General features: G+C 36.1%; 4 protein-coding genes across 4 annotated transcripts; 2 read left to right on the top strand and 2 right to left on the bottom strand.

The window, feature by feature from the left end:
- Positions 1-1,667: 1,667 nt before the first annotated feature.
- On the top strand, positions 1,668-5,882 carry LOC107407159 (BTB/POZ and TAZ domain-containing protein 3). The gene is made up of 7 exons (XM_016014394.4): positions 1,668-1,922; positions 2,161-2,276; positions 3,586-3,967; positions 4,163-4,293; positions 4,384-4,690; positions 5,053-5,366; positions 5,452-5,882. The coding sequence occupies exons 3-7, from the start codon at positions 3,629-3,631 to the stop codon at positions 5,579-5,581; spliced, it is 1,221 nt and encodes a 406-aa protein (XP_015869880.2). The 5' UTR covers positions 1,668-1,922; positions 2,161-2,276; positions 3,586-3,628; the 3' UTR covers positions 5,582-5,882.
- A 211-nt stretch (positions 5,883-6,093) lies between these two features.
- Positions 6,094-8,003, bottom strand: LOC107407167 (sm-like protein LSM36B). Its single transcript, XM_016014404.4, has 4 exons — positions 7,847-8,003; positions 7,339-7,473; positions 6,523-6,636; positions 6,094-6,428 (listed from the first exon to the last, which is right to left on the bottom strand). The coding sequence occupies exons 2-4, from the start codon at positions 7,451-7,453 to the stop codon at positions 6,382-6,384; spliced, it is 276 nt and encodes a 91-aa protein (XP_015869890.2). The 5' UTR covers positions 7,454-7,473; positions 7,847-8,003; the 3' UTR covers positions 6,094-6,381.
- Positions 8,004-8,135: 132 nt separating this feature from the next.
- Positions 8,136-12,063, top strand: LOC107407148 (acyl-coenzyme A thioesterase 2, chloroplastic). The gene is made up of 5 exons (XM_016014382.4): positions 8,136-8,970; positions 9,410-9,587; positions 10,194-10,663; positions 11,267-11,395; positions 11,503-12,063. The coding sequence occupies exons 1-5, from the start codon at positions 8,329-8,331 to the stop codon at positions 11,638-11,640; spliced, it is 1,557 nt and encodes a 518-aa protein (XP_015869868.2). The 5' UTR covers positions 8,136-8,328; the 3' UTR covers positions 11,641-12,063.
- Positions 12,064-12,284: 221 nt separating this feature from the next.
- LOC107407289 (formin-like protein 2) lies at positions 12,285-16,822 on the bottom strand. Its single transcript, XM_016014553.4, has 4 exons — positions 14,626-16,822; positions 14,259-14,458; positions 13,825-14,069; positions 12,285-13,466 (listed from the first exon to the last, which is right to left on the bottom strand). Exons 1-4 carry the CDS (start codon positions 16,158-16,160, stop codon positions 12,642-12,644), a joined length of 2,805 nt encoding a protein of 934 aa, XP_015870039.3. The 5' UTR covers positions 16,161-16,822; the 3' UTR covers positions 12,285-12,641.
- Between the last annotated feature and the right edge of the window lie 5,027 nt (positions 16,823-21,849).

Raw genomic sequence — 21,849 nt, 5'->3', positions numbered from 1 at the left:
AAATAGAAAATAACATAAAGTAGTACTTATGGACACACTACTCTCAAACCACTCTTAATAATTTATGAAAACCCTAATCTCAAAAAATAGTGTATGTATCTATTTGCTTGTCCTAGACCTTTTATAGTCTCTTCAAGTCAGACTTGCCTATTAATTTTAACATACATCAAAATAATAATAATTTAATAATAGAAAAAATGGATAAGTCAATGGGCTTATAAAGAAAGTTATTTCTCCCGTTCAATGGACCAACTGGAATACTACAGAGAGTGTATGACAAATGATCTTACTACAAAATAATAAAATAAATCAATCTCATTAATGGCATAAATAAATTCATAATTAATTATACTAAGTCTACAAATTATTTATTTATTTAACATTCTCATCCAACGGTTTACATTATGTGTTAATTTTGATTTGTCTCCGTCTCCTTTGTTGCAATCCCCGCCGTCCTCATCAATATATATGATATCAAGTACTCACTCTGACCCCGGTTGACCTTATTTAACTCCACACCTACATAAATATGCACATCTCGAATTCTTTCCTTTTTTTTTTTATTGGTGAATATATGCACATCTCGAATAATTAATTAAGCAAGCATGATAGAATAATAATAGTAATAATAACTAATTATGCTTGGCATTAGTGGTCGATTTGGTGAGCATGTACTTAGCTATATGTCAATGGAAAGGAGCTCCCAATCTGAATCGCATGTAACGTTCGAGCCCAAAGGGGCCGAGATCGGGGGCCAACTTCCTGAATTTGCTGCTCACCCAGCAGCTAGCCTAAATTCTTCTTCATTGGGCCAATACATACAAACTACAGTCGGCAGATGATGTGTCTGATATTGACAATTGATAGATAATATAAGTATTATTAATGGGATTCAGTCCTAGTCAGCTCGGTCTTGTTTTATTCCTTTATTCGAGTAGTTCGATGGAATTCGTGTTGTCTAACTGTAAAGAAATGTCAAAGTTAATTTTGAAATTCATGCATGTAATTAATTAATCCACCGCCTTGTTATAATTAATCATACAATAAATCAACGTGCTGTTGTGATAATACAGGTACGCTAATATGAACTAGTGTACGTATTCCTCCATCTAGGACATCCTACGTAGGATGTATACTAGGATTCTTTATTAATCATATTTCACATTTTTGTTTTGCTAAATCATCATATTCCACATTTGAGTCCTACCTAGCCCACAATTTCAAACAAAATATCATGTCAGCAGTCGTAAGTCTTTTTCTAGTTTGGATTGATTTGGGCCGTGAATATGATATAAAATATTAAAGTTATGAATATGATATATAATATTAAAGTAGTTGAGTTGAGTCGGAAAGTTTGATTATGTGAAGGACAGAACGAGAAAGTGGAGATCCGAATCCACGTTATTCTTGAGTGGCTGTGGAGAGAGAGAGAGAGAGAGAAGAAAGGAGATCCGAATCCCTCCATCCTGAGTCCTGAGTCATGTGGGACCCACGCTAAGTCCCAAGCCAACCAACCGCACCGTCCACATCACACATCTTTTTGTTTGGGCCGTGCACCGTCCCTTTCGGTGTCTTGTAATAGCCGCCCCACACTTTCTACTCACATCTCCACGTTTCCATACCTCATTGGTTATTCGATTTTGCATTTTACCCACCTCTCTCTCTCTCTCTCTCTCTCTGTATCACCCAGCACCTGTTCCACTCCTCTGTCGCTCCTCAATGTCCTCTCCGAAGCCACCACTCCATATATTCCTCTTCCTCAAAACCCATCGAATTTATCTACTATTTTTTTTTTCTCACTTTTTAATGATTTATGCTTGTGTTGCTGTTTGTTTAAATGAGAACTAAGTGATAAATGAGAGAGATATCGGTTTCATTCTGTACATATAAGAATTAAACATAGACAACTAAACTACCCCTGGGTAAAGTAACATAATCCTTCTCTTCCATTCCTTCACCTTCACTTCCTTTTTGTTTTTTTTTTTTTTTTTTTGTATATATATTCTAGTGTATCTTTATATGATTCTTTCTTCAAAGCTTAAATATTTTCACCTCCCACTGCACAAATTGTTGATGATTTTCCACTGTTCAATTTCCATACAGGGTATATATATATATATATGTATATAGATTAATAATTGTTCTTTCTTTTTGATACAGGCTTTTTAGCTCTACAGTTAGTGTGTGTAAATCTCCCATACCGAACTACTCTGGTGAAGATCCGGCAAATCTCGATTTTTTTTTTTTCAAGGAGATTTGCTGTGCCTTATCCTAAGGTATGCTTCAGTATTTTCTCGTCTTTCCTAGGTAACCAATCGGGTTCCTTACTTTCACTGCTTCCATATTATCTTTTGGTATCTATTGTTAATAACCTGCCAAACTTGGATATATACATAGATTCCCGAAATTTATTTTATTTTACTAGTTAATACCTTAATTACCTGCAACAGAATCTGGGTCCTCTACCCCATTACTTGTTGAGCTTTGACTCAGGTTGAGTAGTACATAATTTTTCTTTTTTTTTTAGACGGACTATTTCTAGCTTTAGATTGTTCTTTCATTAATACTTTGTCATTCTGCTTGTATTCTGATGCGTCTTTGAATCTTTTAATAAAAAGTGCGCATGTGTGAGCTAAAGCGTTGAATTTGCAATTGTTTAATCAGAGTTTCATGGGCACGTATGGAACTTTCTCTCAATTTGGTCATTTAAACTAGACTAACACCCATATCTTTTTCTTTTCCCTTAGAATTATTATCTATTTATGTTTTTTTTTTTGTGGGTGAATTTTCTCATGAATTACTATAATCATGGTAGACAATGATTTAATACTTGAACAGATATTTTTAATTTTAAGAATAATTCGATTTGAGCAGACCCAATGCTCCAATGCAATATGATCAAAGGTTAAAGCTTCTCCCGCGTGTCCGCCCTTTGTACGGATATTTGTAATCTCAGAATAATTCATTTTCAGCAGCCCTAATAGTTTTCAATACAATATGATTAAAGCTTTTCCCATCCATGTGCTCGGTGTCATTTTGGATAAAGTTACAAGTTAATTTTTAGCTGAATACGAATTTACCATTTTCCACTTCCTAGCTGATAGGTTGAAGATTTCTTAGAATAGTTAATTGTCTGCTTGGAAGAAACCTCTAACCTCAAACTTAGGCATGCCAGAGTTTCCGTCCAAGCAACTTTCTCAGTGGCCTACAGTCACGGAGGGGTTCTGCTATTGATTCTTTTCCTGCACTATACTTTTAGGTCTCTTGTTTTCCTTATTCAAAAGTTGGTAAAAATTCCTTCTCAAATGAAGTTGATGTTGAGATGCAACCATAAGATACCATTTAAGTAATGTTTTTTAATAGGCATATATATATATATATATATAGACACTGAAACGAGGGTGACAAACAACCAGTCTGTCAATGAAGAATCGACATTTTCATTGGCTTTGCTTTGTGAATATTAAATATGCTGTTTAATTTTCATCTCTCTTTTTTATTTTATTTTTTTTTTTTCCCTGTCATTGTAGAATGCTCAAATTTGGTATATTTTAATCTTCTAACCGCTTTGTTTTCCTTTGACAGATCTTCTTTGCCTTGTATCTATTTTAGATAAACCACCGTCTTGATGACTTCACCTGACCTTGAGCTGCCCTGGTCATCCTCTACTAGTTCCTTCTCTGGATCTTTTAATAATCAAATGGATGAAGCAAATCCAGCCGATATTTTGCATGCGCTGGAAGTCCCATCCTCTTCTATGTCATATGATAGTAACATTCCAAAACCGCCTCCTCTCCCTAGTAAAACCTCTACAAGGGCTAGATATCCCTACAGTCTTCCAGAATGTTGTTCTGTCCCAAAGGAAACAGTTGATGCATGGGACAAGATTTTCAAGCAAGAATGTGGCACCGATGTCTATGTCATCACTGTTGATGCATCCTATGTTCCAGCTCATTCTAGTGTTCTGGTGAGTTAACTGGACTCTACTATTATTTTAGATGTTGAATTTGGCGCTTCATTTTAGATGTTCTCTGTCTTGGGGACTTAAGGACTGAAAAGAGCACAGGGAGAAAGTAGTTAAAGAGCAATATGGGAAAAGTAAATATTTGAATGATGACAATTTGCTGGATGAGGCTAACCCCATATGTTGTTATGTTTACAGAGTATTGCATCACCGGTCTTGGGGAATATCTTGCAGCAATCGAAAGTTAAGAATGGTGTGAGATTCATCACGATTCCTGGTGTACCTTTTGAAGCCGTGCATATGTTTATACGTTTTATTTACTCATCCTGGTATGTTTTAATTATATGTTGATATATGAGTTCACCGTCCTCTAATTATACCTACATCTCTTATAATTTGTTGCTTTATGTCATATGCAGCTATGACAAGGAAAAGATGAAGAAGTTTGTTCTCCATTTGTTGGTTTTATCACACTACTACATGGTTCCATCTCTTAAAAGAGTTTGTGTGTACCTTATTGAGCAAGGCTGGCTAACCAAGGAAAATGTAGTAGATGTGCTTCAATTGGCCAGGAACTGTGATGCCCCACGACTCTCCTTATTTTGTGTACGTATGATTGTGAAGGACTTTAAAGCTATAGCTTCAACTGAAGGTTGGAAAGTAATGAAACGATCTGATCCTGCACTTGAACAGGAACTGGTAGAGTCCGTTGTTGAAGCAGATTCTGTAAGCTACATCTTCTACCTTCATCAAATATTTTTGTTATTTCAGCTGCATTAAAATAAAAAAATAAATAAGGAGGACTGGAATTATCAATGGACTGCATTATCTGTTATTCAATTAGGAAACATGTCAGATTTTAGAATTTTCTTGCACTTGGTAATAGGTGTCTTCTCAGACAACATTTTTTTTAACTTCTGCTTTTAAGGAACATTTACATTTTCAGTTTTCTGTTAGAAAACAAGTTTTTTTTTTTTTTTTTTTTTTTGAAATTCTAAACCAATTTTCGTTCTATATAGATCAAATCATCAAATACATGGTTAAAATTTTAAAACTTTTGAGATCTTAGATTCATTTATTTGTTTCAGAGACAGCAAGAGATGTTAAAGAAAATGAAAGAGAAAAAAGTATATATGCAACTGAACGAGGCAATGGAAGCCCTCCTTCACATATGCAGAGACGGCTGTAGAACCATAGGGCCCCGTGACAAAGTGCTGAAGGGAAGCCCTGTTGCCTGTGCTTTTCCTGCTTGCAAAGGACTTGAAACTTTAGTCCGCCATTTCTCCAGTTGTAAAACTAGGGTTCCTGGTGGTTGTGTGCACTGCAAACGTATGTGGCAGCTTCTTGAGCTTCATTCTCGTATGTGCAATGAGCCTGATGCATGCAAAGTCCCCCTTTGCAGGTAAGCATGAGATTTCCACCTGTGTGCATCTGAGCCAATATTGATGATTGGGATAATAATGTTTGCCCCTTTGCTATTGTCCCAGATATTTCAAGGAAAAGATGCAGCAGCAGACCAAAAAAGATGATACTAAATGGAAACTATTAGTCAGCAAAGTGATGGCTGCAAAGAACCCACTGATGCCATTCTTGGGTCGGCATTCAGGTTTATCATGACTGCTAATATCTCAGCACACCATGTTTATAAGAAGCTGAGGCAGATAAACTTGACCAGCTGATCCATTCGTATCACAAGGGAAAATTGCAGATTTTGCTTTATCTTCCTCTGACCAAGAGTTTGTCTCTCCAATCTTGTTAACAATCAAAGTGTAAAGCAGAGGATATGGTATTTGCATTCAATTTAATACCTGATTTTTGTATGCACAACCACCGCATGGTGAACGTAAATCATTAATGTAAAAATAAACCCAGTTGCTTTAAATAAACGAGACAGCATATGATTGAAAATTTTGCTCAACGTTAGTTCTCCTTTGGATTTTTGGTATAAATTATCAGAAATTCGGAAGTAGGGCGTTTCTCATACAGTGGCATATCAAACACTGTTCTGCTTAGAATCAATTCCCACGTAGCCTATCCATGAACATGTAAAAAGCCACCTGGAAAATTTCAAGTAGATTTCTGCAAGTAGAGAATGTTTATCCACCATGCTGCCTCATTTTTGCAAGAAATTTGAGTAGCAAGATTCAAAATCTAAATTAAAGAAAAAGAAGGATCAACAAGATGTGCCTAAGCCACAATTTTTACAAGTATTAAAATATGTCATTCATTAGTACACAAGCCGCAAATCTTCAAATACAAGACACTGAATGAATTTGAGCGAAAAGAGACGATTAGCTACAGTTTCCAAGTTAGAGTAAATTCCATTCTAATCTTCAACTCCAAATCCGATACACGACAGCACAATTGAAAAATGCAAGACAATACAGATCCTTAAGGCCTGATGGCGTAGCAAAATATTACGCCCCATCTGCTAATGTCCTCTTTGATGTGCTGATGTACAGAACTGCATCATGTAACAGAAACCAAAACCTAGTCATTACCACATCAACATTAACACTAACAGTTTACGAAAACAAATTTTATTTTTTAATCCTTACCATTATTTCCACGGATAAATGCATCCCCATATTTATTTTTCAACTGCCCATTAACATACTCTTCGGTCTGCTCCATTGCTATATTCATATACCCATCCAAACAAGCTAGAATACCTGCACAAGAAAATTAAATGGATGTCAGCATAGCCTATATATCCTTGTTGCTTTTTACCTTGAGTCCCTAATCAACCCGAATTGGCATTAACTTGTTTACAGAGTAAAGTTAATTAATTTCCTTATCCCACACTCTTATAACTTTCGTAAAAGAATGACTACGGTATATAAGACTAACTGAAGTTGTTATTCAAATTGTATTTTTTCCTTGAAAAAAGAAATTTGAAGAGTAAAACAAGTGTAATATCACCTATTTTTCATGGGACATGACGGTATAATATATAGTAAAGAGGAGTTTCCTGAACAGTATACCACATGCAATTCCTAGAAAGAAGTCTGAACATAGCAGTTGTCTTTTAATTTTACTTTTCGGAAAGAACCATGAAATTTAAAAGAGAAGAAATCGGAACCGAAGGCTCATACAAGGTATGACAACTTTTTTCAGAAATAGGAAAATGATGCTAAACATATGAAGAAAGATTTTCAACATGAAAGTAAGGGGAATTGGGTAGTTCAAGATAGCATATTGTGCATTCAATTCTGAACTTTGGTTACAATATGAAACAAGCAAATCATAAGCATTTTTAATATAAAACATACTAGATCATAGAGACGGAAAAAATAAAAATACATTTTTTATTTTTTTAAAACACACACACACACACAAAGAAAAGGAACAATGGAAGGATAAGAGAGAGTGACCTCTATAGTCCACTCCAGAATTGAGTTTGACAACAACCGGTCGGCCACGAATGGATTTAAGGAAATCCGCTGGGGTTTTGGTAGTTGCGGAACTTTTCTCTCCCCCGCTGCTCATTTTCTACAATAATGTTGAACCTGATGAAAAGGGCACAAAACAAGGTAAATAATTTCGCTCAATTTAACAACAAAACCCTAATTATATAAATATTTAAAAAAAAAAATAAAAAAAAAAATTGGGTGTGAACCCGCCCCGGGAGATGATCCAGTGAATTGATAATAGGAATCGAGTCTCTTGCCGAAAAAAGTAAAATGAAAATAAAATTGAAGAATGTAGATAACGAAAAAATATATGCTTTGGTAGAAGCAAGCGATTAAAGAATAATAAACGACAAGTAAGAAAAGAAAGCAACAGTTTGATCCACCACTATCAGATAGTAGAGAGGGGAAAAGAAAGAAACAAAACCATGACATTTAATAATCATAAAACTTGCATGTAATAACTTCTTACAATTTGCTGCCGGCGATAACCAGAAGAATAAAACGAAGAAGAAGAAGAAGAAGACAGAGAGGGGCGGGCGGGATTCACAAAAATTAGGGCATCACCTATTTGTTTCTTTTTTATTATTTTTCTAAATTGTATTATAAATAATAAATTATTATTATTATTATATGGAAAGATAAAAGATTAAAAAAAAAAAAAAAAAAAGTAAATTTTACCAGAAAGAAAGGAGCCGCCGAAATTGCACTTCCCGCCTCCTCAAATAGAAACAGTATTTAGTCATATGTGCTACATCTAACACGTGGGCGCATCCTATTGGCCCAGACAGACAGAACAGTTGTAAAGTTTCCTCGACGATTCTATTTTCGGATTCAGAATCTGTTTTGAGAGTGTCTCAAAAGTTGTAATCCAATTCAGAATTTCGAACCAACCAAAACCAGAAGCATAACAACTTGCTTCTGAGATCATCAGCTGTTCATTGTTGAACAACCATGGGCATGGGCATGAGGCTCGTACGAAAGCCTCTTCTTAATCCTCGCCGTCTCTTCAAATTCCCAATCCTCCAACCTCTCTATCCGGCTCCAACCCCCAAAAATATACCAGCTTTATCGAAACCCTCTTTCCACACCCCAACTTCTTCTCCATTTTCCCATGAATTCCCCATTACAAATACCCTCCTCTTCTTCTCGTCATTCTCACACCCACCGCCTTCCAATCCATTTGACTCTGCTGACCTCAATGCTGCTTCTTCTGCCTCCTCTTCTCCTCCTCCATCCAATTCCAATTCTATCAGCGTTGTTTCCACTGTCAGTTCGCCGCCCCACCACAATTCTCACCCTATTGATGCGGCCTCTTCAATCCGAAAACCCATCAGTTTATGGCCTGGAATGTATCATTCCCCTGTAACCAATGCCCTTTGGGAAGCCCGATCCAACATTTTTGAGAAACTCGGGCCCTCTTCACCCACCTCCCAACTCGACTTTAAAACTCCGTCCCAGAGCCGCACTAGTATTCTTTACCGCTTCTCTTCTGATTACACACTCAGAGAGCAGTACAGAAACCCTTGGAATGGGATTAGGACTGGCAAATTGCTTGAGGATCTTGACGCCCTTGCTGGAACCATTGCTTTCAAGGTTTATTTACTTACCTTTATGCCTTCCTGCAACTCTCATGTTTGTTTCACTCTTTCTGTTTTATACATGTTGGATTAGGAATTTAGGATTGGTAGCCAATGCTAGATTACCATTATCATTGTGAATATGATCTTCAATTGCTCCAGTTACAAGTTGCAGTCCTTAGAGATTTATTTTGTTTTGTGCTTTCTCCAAAATATTGGGACCTGGATTCACATCAGTGCTCAAATGAATTACTATGTGCCGGATTTGGAGGTTATCCAACTTAGGTTATAAGTTTACTAATTGCTTTGATATGTAATATTTACCAAGGCAGCAAATATAATTTTATTTTCCTTCTTGTCAGAGATATGCCACAGCGTGTTCATATTTCCAAACTAAATCAAAAGCAAATATCTTAGTCGTTTTCTGAATATTCCATTTATTCCCTGTGGACCAGCACTGTTGCAATGAAGATGGCACTACAAGGTCTCTATTACTGGTAACTGCTTCTGTTGACAAAATGGTTCTGAAGAAGCCAATCAGCGTTGATGCTGATTTGAGTATAGTTGGTGCTGTTACATGGGTTGGGCGGTCATCCATGGAGATTCAACTCGAAGTGATTCAGCCAACTCATGGTATTCTGAACACATAATAACTTGTTTTGATTAAACCTGAACTGGCTTGTCTTGCAGTTTCTTGCTACAACATACCTATGAGAGTTTACAGTCTGATCTACAGTTCCTGATTACTTTATCTACGAACTAGGTCCTTAAGGAACGATACTTAATCCTGATTAGACATCATTATATGTTGTAAAATAAAAGGTGATAGATGATAAACAAAACAAAAAATTGAAACATTATAGAATACTTCTATTTCTTGTACAATTTGGACATTGTACGGAAATCTAGAAATGGTAATTCTTTTAGAGGATATCCATATGCAGAGGAGAAGCTGATCTAAGTTTAATTAGCCATACCAAAACCCATTTTTTAATAATAAGCAACTACAGTTTTTGTTAGTTCGTGCTAATTAATTATTTCCTTTGCTTATTGCTTGAGAACATGGTTACGTTTCCATCAGAAGATGGTTTTATTATTGTCTTGCATAAAAGCATGGGAGAATATGTTACTTTTAAATAGTTTTCTAAGAATTTGGTGGCGTCATTGACATCATAGTTTCCAGTTCATTGCTGCTTCTGTTCGTCGTGCTTATTAGTTATTAAAAATCTTGTGTCTCAGAATCCCCCGAGTCATCAGACTCTCATGCCCTCATAGCAAACTTCACATTTGTGGCCCGTGATTCAAGGACTGGAAAATCAGCTCTAGTCAACCAGATCTCACCAGAAACTGGAAAAGAAAAAATGCTTTGGAAAGAAGCAGATGAAAGGGACAAAAAGAGGAAACAAAAGAGAGCAGAAAAGAAAGTAGATATTGAGAACAAGCACACGGACAGGCTTAAAGCATTATTGGCTGAAGGGCGAATCTTCTGCAACATGCCAGCTTTGGCAGACCGAGATAGCATCCTCATAAAGGATACATGCCTTAAGAACTCTTTTATATGCCAGCCACAGCAAAGGAATATCCATGGTAGGATTTTTGGAGGATTTCTGATGCGAAGAGCATTTGAACTGGCCTTCTCAACAGCATATGCATTTGCTGGTGTGGCACCACACTTTCTTGAAGTTGATCATGTCGACTTCTTAAAACCTGTGAGTAAGCCATTTATAATACCACTGAAACCTTGGAAATAATTGCTGTAGCTTCTATGCGTGGCACTTTTAAGACTTTTTTGGGTGTCCAGAGGCATGAAATCATGCTTTTAAGTCACTCAATAGAAGACAGAATTATTGAACAAGTATGCCTTACGTTCTGTTAGTTACATTAATGATTGACTATCAGTAAGAGATATTAAGAGCTTTCAATTGTTCGACCTTTAGTAATATAACTTATATAAACATACGTATATTAAGGGTAAAGATACATGTTTTGGCAAATTGTCTTTTGACTGAGACTGTTGATCAGAATCATCACATAAAGGGGCTAAAATGTCAAGCTAGTCTTTACGTGGACAATGTGCCTTTAAGGCTTGGTTGAGATATTTATGAGACGAGTGCATGCACCAAATAGCTTTTTGCTGCTCAGAAAATGATACTTAATAAGCCTTTCTAATTGTTTTGCATCTCCTTGAAGAATTGTGTGAGCATAAACTGAATTAACATAGAATAGGATATCCAAAGCTATGGACAATAAAATATCATAATATAATCTTTTTGTCGGTATGCTTATCAAGGGAATTATGGCTCTTAATGCAGGTTGATGTTGGAAATTTCCTTTGCTTGAAATCTTGTATTCTCTACACAGAGCCTGACAACCCAACCGACCCACTGATAAACGTTGAAGTTATTGCTCATGTTACAAGGCCCGAGCTTAGGTCCAGTGAGGTGAGCCCTTGTCTTTATCTCATACCTTGTTTAGTGGGAAACTGCATAATATGGAGGTTAAACTGAATTAGCGCTTGGACATATATATGTCGTACCGACATGAATAGGTATCCAACAAATTCTACTTCACTTTCTCTATTCCTCCTGAGGCTGTGAAAGATGGATTGCGTGTTCGCAAAGTCGTTCCTGCTACAGAAGAGGAAGCTAAGAGAGTGCTTGAACGTATGGATGCTGAGAGTATCTAAGTTTGCTCATTCATGGAACACAATCAGAAGGCTATAGGCTTATAGCATTAGTTGAAATCAAAGTGCAGCAGTGGAGCCCATTTACTAATTCCTACTAAATTTTGGATAATAGGACAGAAAATCTACAGTTACTCGAATTCTTCCACCAATGGAATACGAAATTTACGAATTCCACCATCTATCCTTTTTTTTTTTTTTATCCCCTTTTCTTTCAATACTTTAAACCAACTAAAAACAAAAAAAAAAAAACAAAAAACACAAAAAAAAAAAAAACAAAAAACAAAAAAGTCCATGAATTATCTGGAAGTCACCGACCTCCAAGCAAGTTTTATACCTTTTGGTGTATATAGTTCCGGTTGGTCAGAAATGGTAGTAACATTTACCACTGAATGTTAATATATGGCTGATTGCCTTGTCATATTCCATTCTTTCTTTCAACTTATCAAATAGAAGAAAAGTGTGTTCAATATGGAATTCAATAGTTCACCTGTTCATATATTTATCCTTTAGCACACCTTTAAAAAGTAAAAGACGCTACCTAATTTGAATTTTGAATAAAGCTAAGTCATTCCCTTGGTAACATTAAACACCGCCATGTACATAACGCCTCAAACATTTCAATTGGTTCACCTGGCCCAACATCATAACAAAACTTTGAAACTTTGAAAGTACAGAAAAAATAGTACAAGCACAAACAGTGGCTTCACTTTCTTACATCTGCTACTTACCAACAGCCTTTTAAGTTAAATTCTAGCAAATTTACACGATAAAATCCAACTATTTTGCAAAATAAGTTATTATCTTCTAGCATAATTCTCTCTCTATACATTACACAGGATGGACAAAATCTTTTAAGCGTATAAATATATATTAAAGTACAGAAAAAGGCTCCAAAAGAGGAAAGGATTTTGGACTTGTGAACTTCAGCAAGCTCATTTCTTTGGCCAACTTTATCTACCAGGAAACCACTAAAAGAATCGAACTCTAAATGAACCCCAAGACTATGATGAAGACGACCTTTCATCATCAGACGAACCATTATACTGCCTTCTATTGAGTCCCGGAAAAACTATAGGAACACTTTGATTCATAGCCATTGGGAACTGGCGAGCCGAACCCATTATGGTTCTCTCGTTGACTTTCCCAACTTCCTTGCATACGTGATCAAGAATAGAAAGGAAATCCCTTACCACCGTGAAAATACGAAACGGATGAGCTTCTTCCTTAGCTGAATTCCCATGAAAATATTCTGTTATCTCCTTCACCAGAGAGAGGGCATATTTCTCTTGTGCTTGAAGCTTCATGATGTCTTCCTCAGCCTTCTTCAAGAATCCATTCATGGACTCTGAAAATTTCCAGCTACTCTCTTTCAGTGCAACTGCTTCATTTAACTTCAAAACTTCTGCTATTTTTGTGATTCCTCCAGCAAGTTTCGCAACTTCTTTACTGAGTACGTCTGAGTCCATTGCAGCAGCTTTCTTTACATTGGTGAGCTCCCCACTCAAACCTGAAACAACTTGCAGGCCAAGCTTCCTAAATTCAACATCATCCCGGAAAGAAGATTGCAGGCCATTGTCAGCGGCCTCATTCTGATTGGAGCCAGAAAGACCAGAACCTTCAGCTCTTATGATCTCCTGTACAACAAAATGCAAGAGAGTGGTTTTCCCGTCAGTGCCCTTGACATCAACAAGCTTCAGAAGTGTGTCAAGCTTGAAGGCATGCGCATCTCCACGGTTAGTGCCAACATTCATGCGGTTCCCAGTTTTAAGCACTGCCTCAAGAAGCTTCAGGAACATTCTACTATTCCTCAATTCTTCACAAGCAACCTATAGAAAGGAAGATATGTACGATTAATGGCAGGAAAAATCTATACAAAACCCAATTTGATACAACTGAAAAACCAATGTACCATAAATTCCAAGCTAGGAGTATGAAATCGGTTGCAAGGACAAAACAAGGCATCCCAACAGCATGGACCTTAGATAAGCAATGTATATTATTGGAAAACCATTTGCACTTGGCAAATTCCCCTGAACAGGGAATGACCGATACATATTTGGAAGGAAAATGACATATTACTACAGAGGTTTATATTAAGATGGCTAGTTATAGACCTAAGTTTTTCAATGTCTACAAACAACTTGCTGTAAGATGCATATGCCTGAAAAAACTTGAATCGCTTACCTCCAGAGTCTCAAAAGACCTCTTAAGGTACTCAACTTCTGAATCAAAATTGGCAATGTACAGCAATGCTTCGATTCTCTTAAATGCAAAAGGTATATCGAGCACTGACTTGAGAAATTTCTCAGCTGGACCTAGCTTAGATGGTGATTCATCCTTGAAGTCTTTTAGCTTCCGTTCTTCTTCTTTGGTTGGAGCCATCTTTAGTAAACTCTCAAGAAGTTCTGTTCCCAAGGTATCTGAATTACCTGTTAGCAGGTGCAGAAATAGACATCAGAACCACATATGGCCAGGGTGATTAAGGAAACAAAACACAAAACATAGTAAGACAATAAACACTAGAATCAAACACTTGTTGGCAGAACAAGAAGTAACATCAGAGAGACTATTATAAAGCAAGCAAGGTCGAATAACAATATGAATTAAGTATATGGTACCTTCCATTAGGGATTCACAAACTTCATCAAAAGTGACATTAAGAGCTCTTAACAAAATTGCAATGTTCTGAGACTTCTTAGGATCTAGCACGCGATTCTCCAGGTTCAGGGAAGGCAGAACCTGCTTGCGAGCATTATCTTTGGGCGTCAAGTTTGAATTATTTACCATAAAAAGTGTCTCTATCATTTCCTCATTTAATCTGCCAAACAAAACAACATTCGGAAACATCACTGATCATACCATAAAGCAGAGCAGAAAGCAACGTCTAAATACAAAACAAGAACAAACTTTAAAAACCCACAAAAAAAGTAACCCCAAAAAAAAAAAATTAAAATTAAAAGTAAAAAGAAGTAGCCATTGTCTTACTGGAAAGAGCTTGATTTTAGCTGATCCCACACCATAGCGCGGTCCGAGCTGGCCCTAACTTTATCCCAATGTAAAGGTTTCAGCTTTGGCTTTGGAGTTTGGTCGTTCTTAATTTCCCCAGTTTCAACACCACTGTTTTGAGAATCTTGAGCAGGTAGAGAAGCTGATTCAAAAGCCACCGGTCCTGACGGCGTTACAAGAACTGGCGGCCCCGAAGCTGACCTCGTCGTGGCCGGAATTTCCCAGAACCTCGGCGGTGGAAGCGGCGGAGGAGGCGGTGGTAGTTTGATGGGAAGAAATAGCTTTGGAACACTCTCAGTCGCGGTGGTTGCTGCTGGAGAATGCTTTTCCGGTCCAAAAGCGTCCGAATTTCTTGAATTTTTTGAGTAGCGGGAATTAGCCGAAGAAGACGAAGAGAGCGTGGGAGAGGAACACAATGGTAGCGGAGGCGGGCGAGAGGGAGGTGGGAAATTGAGGAGCAAGTCAGGAGACTTGGACGGAGAGAGAGTGTTGGAGATAGAAGTGGCAGGGGAAGCAGATTTGGAACACGGATAGGAAGGTGTTCTCGAATTGAAGCTCCTGCTTCTGCTTCTGCTAACCAAGTTATCGACTTCGAAGCTCTGTAACACTCTCCGAGAGCTCGATCCATTACGGCTCGGACTCTCGGTAGAGCCTCTGGGCGAGAAGAATTCCTCTTCACCATCACCACCATCATTATCATTATCATCATCATCATTTAAAGAAGACGACCTAAAACTCTGCTTCAAGTTACAGTTGTGTTTGGGAAGAGGCGGAAGCGGCTTCAGCTCCGGCGAGCCCAGCTTCTGGTACGGAGAGGCCGACACCCCGAGTGTCGGACCCGCATTACTCGAATTCGCTTTCGATGCGGTTTCTTGGTCGACACCTCCTCGGGAACTCACAAGGGTCCCCAGGTAGAGAAACTCGGAGCTCCTATTGGGTGTTGCACGTGACTTGTTGTGACCTCCATCGCCATCGGAGGTGGCGGTGTTCGCTGGATATAATCGTAGGCTATCTGATCTCGATTCCTTGTCGTCGTTGGTGGAGTTGTTATGGAGCTTTCTGTGTCTGAGGTAGTAGAACAAGGCCGCTGCAAAGGCCACAATGAGGCCGGCGGAAAGAAGGGACACAGAGACGGCAATGGCAAGGACATGCCGGTGAGAAGTGGAGGAGGGTTGAGGGAAGAGAAGAGAGGAGATGTTGGCCGGGAAGGAAGTGAGAGCTGTTGGAGACGGAGGCGGAGGTGGGGAGTGGAAGGAGGGAAAGAACGGTTTTTGAGGTGGTGGTGTGGAGGAAGACGAAGAGAATGGGAGCTTTGGTTGCTGGGCGGGTTCAGGCTGGGACTGTGGAGACGATATTGGAGGTTGGGTTGGAGGGTGGGAGTCTACGGGAAAGAAAGGTTGGTGGAGGAGATGGCGACGGTGATTTTCGACGGGTAAAATCACTGTGCTTGTAGCGGTGGAGATGCAGAGATTGATGAAGAAGAACAAGAAGCAGAAAGTGATTAGCATTTTCATTTCTTTTTCTAAGTTGCAAAAAAAGAAAGGAACCTTTTTTTCTGGTTTTCACTCTCTCTCCCTTTCCGGGATCAGAGAACTAATTCCTTTGGATATGGAAGGAAAAAAGTCGAGAAGGTGCTCTGTTATTGGTTAATGTAATCTCTCCAACACAGAAGCAGCTTGAACTTAAAGCTCAAGCTTCTCGTTGTAAACTTGTAATTGAGAGAGATACAGAGAGAGAATAGGGTCTGCAATCTCTCTACATGGCGGTGGTGGGTGGGAGAGAAGGACAGTGAGAGAGAGAGAGAGAGAGAGAGAGGGGCAAACAGTAGACGAGCAGAGAGAATGGTAGTTCAGACTTTTAACACAGCAAACCCCATTAGTCCATCAAACTCCATATATCCCACACCAGTTTAATTTGCTGTTTCTTTTTTGTTTTTTCGTCTTTATTTTTGTTTTTGGTGAATAGTAGAGAAAGGTTATGACAATAATGAGTCTGTAAAAATCAAATCCGTGTGGAAAATTTTTCAGTCCTCTGGGTGGGTGGGCAGTGAAGAAGGTAAAGTTTGAGATCTTGAACAAGATATGGTAGCGTGGAAAGAGGTGGAGAACAGGTTAAATTCTGTCTGACAGACAGACATATACATAGAGAAGCTGATTATTGGGATTTGAAATTTTTCTTGCTTGTGTCATTGTGTTAAGAGATTCTTTACAATTATCACAGTCCCTGCAGGAGAAAAGATGAGCTGTTTACACTGTGTTGGTGAAAATGAAAGCAAATTGATGACTAGCCAAAAAATAATAATAATAATAATAATTTACAAAAAAAAAAAAAGTGAAAATGAAAGGAAAGGAAATCACAACCAAAAGCTTGTGTTTCACAGTTTACAGTGAAAATAAAAGCAGCACCAATGGAGTGGGATTTGTTTGGACCCATGCTTGTTCGTTCGGTGCGTTTGGCGCTGTGTTACCTGAATTATTATTTTTATTTAAATTTGATCCATTCATTATCATTCGATTAGTGCTTACATAAGCTCACCAACCAAATCATTAACTATTTCATCAAAACAAAACCAAATCATTAACTCCTTTTTCTGTCATCCTTAACTATCATATTTCCTTTTTTCGTTTTTTGCTGAGAACTATTATATTTCTTCGTTCATCATGCTTTATGTAAATAATAATAATAATAATAATACCTTAATAATTGAACTAATTAAGCCCTTCGACCAAAATCTCGACGCTACATATATAGAAAGATATTGAAAGCCAACAAAAACGAAAAGGACAGTAGCTAAATGTAAGGGTGTGATATTAAGTATTTATTTTATTGCGATCCATACCAAATTAATTAAGGAGTACAGTAGATCCAAAGAGAGTAAAGTAAAAGGAAGTTTACAATTTACAAAATAGGCAAGCAAAAGAATTAGACTTAATCGCAAATACTGGGATCCTGCTTAAGGATCCATGAAAATTAATAAGCTGATGCATACCAACACACACGTGTTATGCTACGTACTTTTAAAAGACCAGAGTGGTCAAAATTAGATTAGACAGATCGCATATATGATCAATGAATCACTACCAATTAATAAAAAGGCCATTGATGCTTTTAGACAACTAGTTATTGAGCTTAAAGTGGTTGCTTATTGTTATATAATTAAAGAAAAGGAAATAATTGTATTGGTGAATTTTGGAATGGAACGGAATTGGACTACTTATTATGACCATCGGGTGATAAGCTAGTTTTCTGGATCTGGTATAGGAATGCATGTGCTAAAATTTGTTGCCACGTCGCTGACCTTTAAAGAAACACATGCAAAATTTGTGCAAGAATTGATATACATGTAGTGATGTCTGTCCAATTGTCCGTGTCATTTAATCATCAATATTTGCAATTAATAATTAACATTTCTAATGGAATCACAATTAGTTCCATGTACTGATTGATTATGTGCGATATATATATACTTTTTTTTTTTCTTTAACGATTTCAATATATTAAAAAACTAAAAAAAGGGGGATTTTTCCTATGCACAATAAAATTTAATATAATTGTTGAATTTTTATTTTTTTATTTTTTTTAACGAACGTTAAAGTTATTGTTTGGTGATCAATCAATATTTATGACAACTATTTTTAATATTTTGGATCTAAAGGAGTTAGTTAGAATATCACCAAAAGCGGGAAAAAAAAAAAAAGTAAGATAAATTTCTGACATTATCCATCCATTTACATAGTACCTCAACACGTATTTATCATGCGTATATAACTGTATTTATATATATATGTATAATATATGTCTTGTGTTTGTATCAGATACTAATCTTACCAAAAAAGGTATTAATTAGTGACAGGTACAAACGAATTGACACAAAAAATATGTATCTTATTTATTCCTGGGGCAATTAATGGGTAGTTGTTGGCTGCATGTCAACTTGGCGTCGACGCTGGCTACATGTCAAGTAGTTGTTGGCTGCATGTCAAGTTGGCGTAGACGCTGGCTACATGTCAAGTTGGCGTGGACGCTATCCAATTTTCATACACAGACTCTGAGAAATAAATGAAATGCAGCATAATACACACATACACAATGCAACATAAGACACACACACACACAGTTAGTTAGTTTTAAGAATATTTTATTTTATTTTATTAAAATAAAATTTATTATTGATGAGTATTAGATTTTACAGATATATTTTACTTTGTCAAAATAAAATTTAACATTCATAATCCTTAAATTATATCAACAGTTTAGATTTTATTTTTTTAAATAAAAATTTAATAATTATCAAAATTGAATCTCACTTCAATAAAATAAAATAAATCTCATTTTATATATATATATATATACACACATATCCCATGTATGTATATTTACATAGTTCATTTACTCATCATACAACATCAAAAACTTCAGTAATTATGGTACACGTGATGTAAATTGTATATCAAAAAATGATGTAAATATAAATTTATATAAATTGTTATAATCTAAGACAAATTATAAGTTATTATTTTTGTTATAATCTATTATTTGTTATTAATAATAATTATTTAATAAATGAAGATATTCTTATCTTTTTGTTTCTCTACTAGGGAGTCAAATTTAATGCTAACAATGCCAACATTTAACATATATATATATATATATATATATAAGCATATGGAACTAATTAAACAAGATAAAACAAACTCTCTTATCCTTACATATGTGCATATGTCTTTCATCAAAACATATTTGCATATATCAAGTAACGAATTAGAGTAAAATTAATTAATATATATTATGTGGATGAACATACATATTAATTAATTTAGAGTAAAATAAACGATGTATTGATTTTGACACGCCCAAGCATATAAAGATATATATATATATATATATAAAGAGAGAGAGAGAGAGATGACCCTTTTTTTTATTTTTTTTTTTGGGGGGGGGGGGTAATTGGCAATTTGGCATGTAGAGATATTGATTAATTAGATAGGTAAAGAGGAAGTAATCTAATAATCAAGAAAAAGCAAAGTTAGATAATGGAAAATGTCAATTTATTTATAGGGAGCTATACTATGGCATCGATTTTGGTAGGGACATATGTAGCCTGTAAATTTCTTTATATATATTAAGTTCTGTTGTGCTAGTGTTGGCAGAATATGTGTTTTTAGTAAACCTGTATAAGTTTGGCCACGACATCCAGTAAATAATTACTGATGGAATATATCGATCCCAGAGCTACTTAAATAAAAAAAAAAACTCAAAAAGGTTCAACGAAAAATATTGACTTTTGGGTTTGAAAGTTAATTCGAACCCATTTGTCCATTGTAGGTCGTTTTCCATGCTTATATATTATTAATTATATGTATGTATACGATAGATGTAAAGTGACATAGATCGAATGCGGTTTTCCCTCACCACCACCTACCATCCATGCAAAAACAAAAGCAAAAGCAAAAAGCAAAAAAGCGGATCAAAACCTGTCCATGATTCAAAATAAATCCTAATCCAACTTTTCCATTTCCAATTCATTCTCAGGAACAAGACAAATACACAGACAATATTCTACCTTTTTTTTTTTTAAATTTTTTTTTTTAATTTTTCTGTTTTCTAAAATTCTATTCTACTCTACTGCAGGGAATGGCCATGGATCCCCATAACGACGCCGTTGCACGTCTGGCTCAGATAAGACCCCTCAGGCTCACCGTCACAGGCTCACAGCTCATTAGTCAATTATAGTCAATACACGACGACAGTTTGTTTGACGTTGAACCCGTGATCCACGCATTCCTAAAAACTCATATCGCCCCCATCAACCCCACAAGTGCCGGTTCTTTGGGTCTCGTGCCGTCTCCTCTCTCCAATATCACTCCACTCCACCTATTCTGAATTCTCTCTCTTTTTTCCGGACAAAATTACCATTAATTTTAACTCCCCCTCTCTCGATTATGTTTTTTTTTTTTCCTCATATTACTCCTATAATAGAAGTCATACCGTACGGACGGATAATTTTGATTCTCATTACTCATTTGGCCCCAGCATCATATCGCTCGCCTCGAGAAAAGGCAAAAACAAATCCAACCCCACAAAGATAAAAATAATAAACAATAAAAGATAAATCCTTTTTATAGATTTTGTTCCTTAATTTCTTTTCATTGGGCTTGGGACTTGGGGTGAGGAAAAAGTCGCCCTAAAACAATTTAAAAGAAAATATAATTTTAATAAATAATTAAAATGCAGTACAGAGAATATTCCAATCCTATACTACATGAAAAAAAGTGAGTTTTTTTTTTTTTTTTTTTTTTCTTTTTAGGTAAGGATGCACAAAGTGGCTTCATTTCGAGACTACTTTCTGATTATTAATTATATCATGCACGCTTAGTTTATTTTCTTTTCTTTCTTTTTACACCTTCTCTCTGTCATCGTTTTTCAAACATACTTCCAGTTTTTCTGAATCGTATTGCAATTAGACAAATATATATTTCACGAGTAATGAACCTTTTTTTTCTTTTTCCTCCCCCTTCTTTTGCGTATTGGACCTTGACTTTCCATACAAATTACTTGGATTATTTTATTTGTATGCAAATGGATTCCTGCTCAGTTCACCCATAAAAAAAAAAAAAAAAAAAAGGGATTCCTGTTCAAAGTTCAATTTTTTTATTTTTTAATTTTAAATAATGTTCAAAGTTCAATTTGAGATATATTTTCCTACATAACTAATATTGCATTCTTTTCAAATAAATAAAAAATAACATTGCATTAGTTATATGTAGAGGACATTAATAACTCATAGGATAAATTAAATTTGCTGCCGCTTTAACTAATTATTCAATAGATCGAATCAACTGTCTTTTTTTTTTTTTTTTTTGGTGGAGTATATATAATTACTTATAAACAGTCTGGATAGATAGATATAGTGTTAAGAATATATATTCAAAAATAAAATGGGGTAGGTAGGAAATATTATGACCAAATTAACTATGTATATGTAAGTGATGATTAGGGCATGATTCCTGGATCATAATGGACTCAAAAGCCATGTAATTATATAAGTAATTAAGACCGACCAATGTGGTGTGCTTAAACTTTAAAGTGGAAGAAATTATTTCCCAACATATATAATTTATCTTATATGTAATATTAATGAAAATGGTGGTTTGGAATTGGAGGTGTCCATCCACCAAAAGAGATCGTTGATCAAAGATGTAA

The sequence above is a fragment of the Ziziphus jujuba genome, chromosome 1 (assembly GCF_031755915.1).
Source record: "Ziziphus jujuba cultivar Dongzao chromosome 1, ASM3175591v1".
In the NCBI taxonomy this organism is placed as follows: Eukaryota; Viridiplantae; Streptophyta; class Magnoliopsida; order Rosales; family Rhamnaceae; genus Ziziphus; species Ziziphus jujuba.
This window is presented reverse-complemented; position numbering and strand designations above follow the sequence as displayed.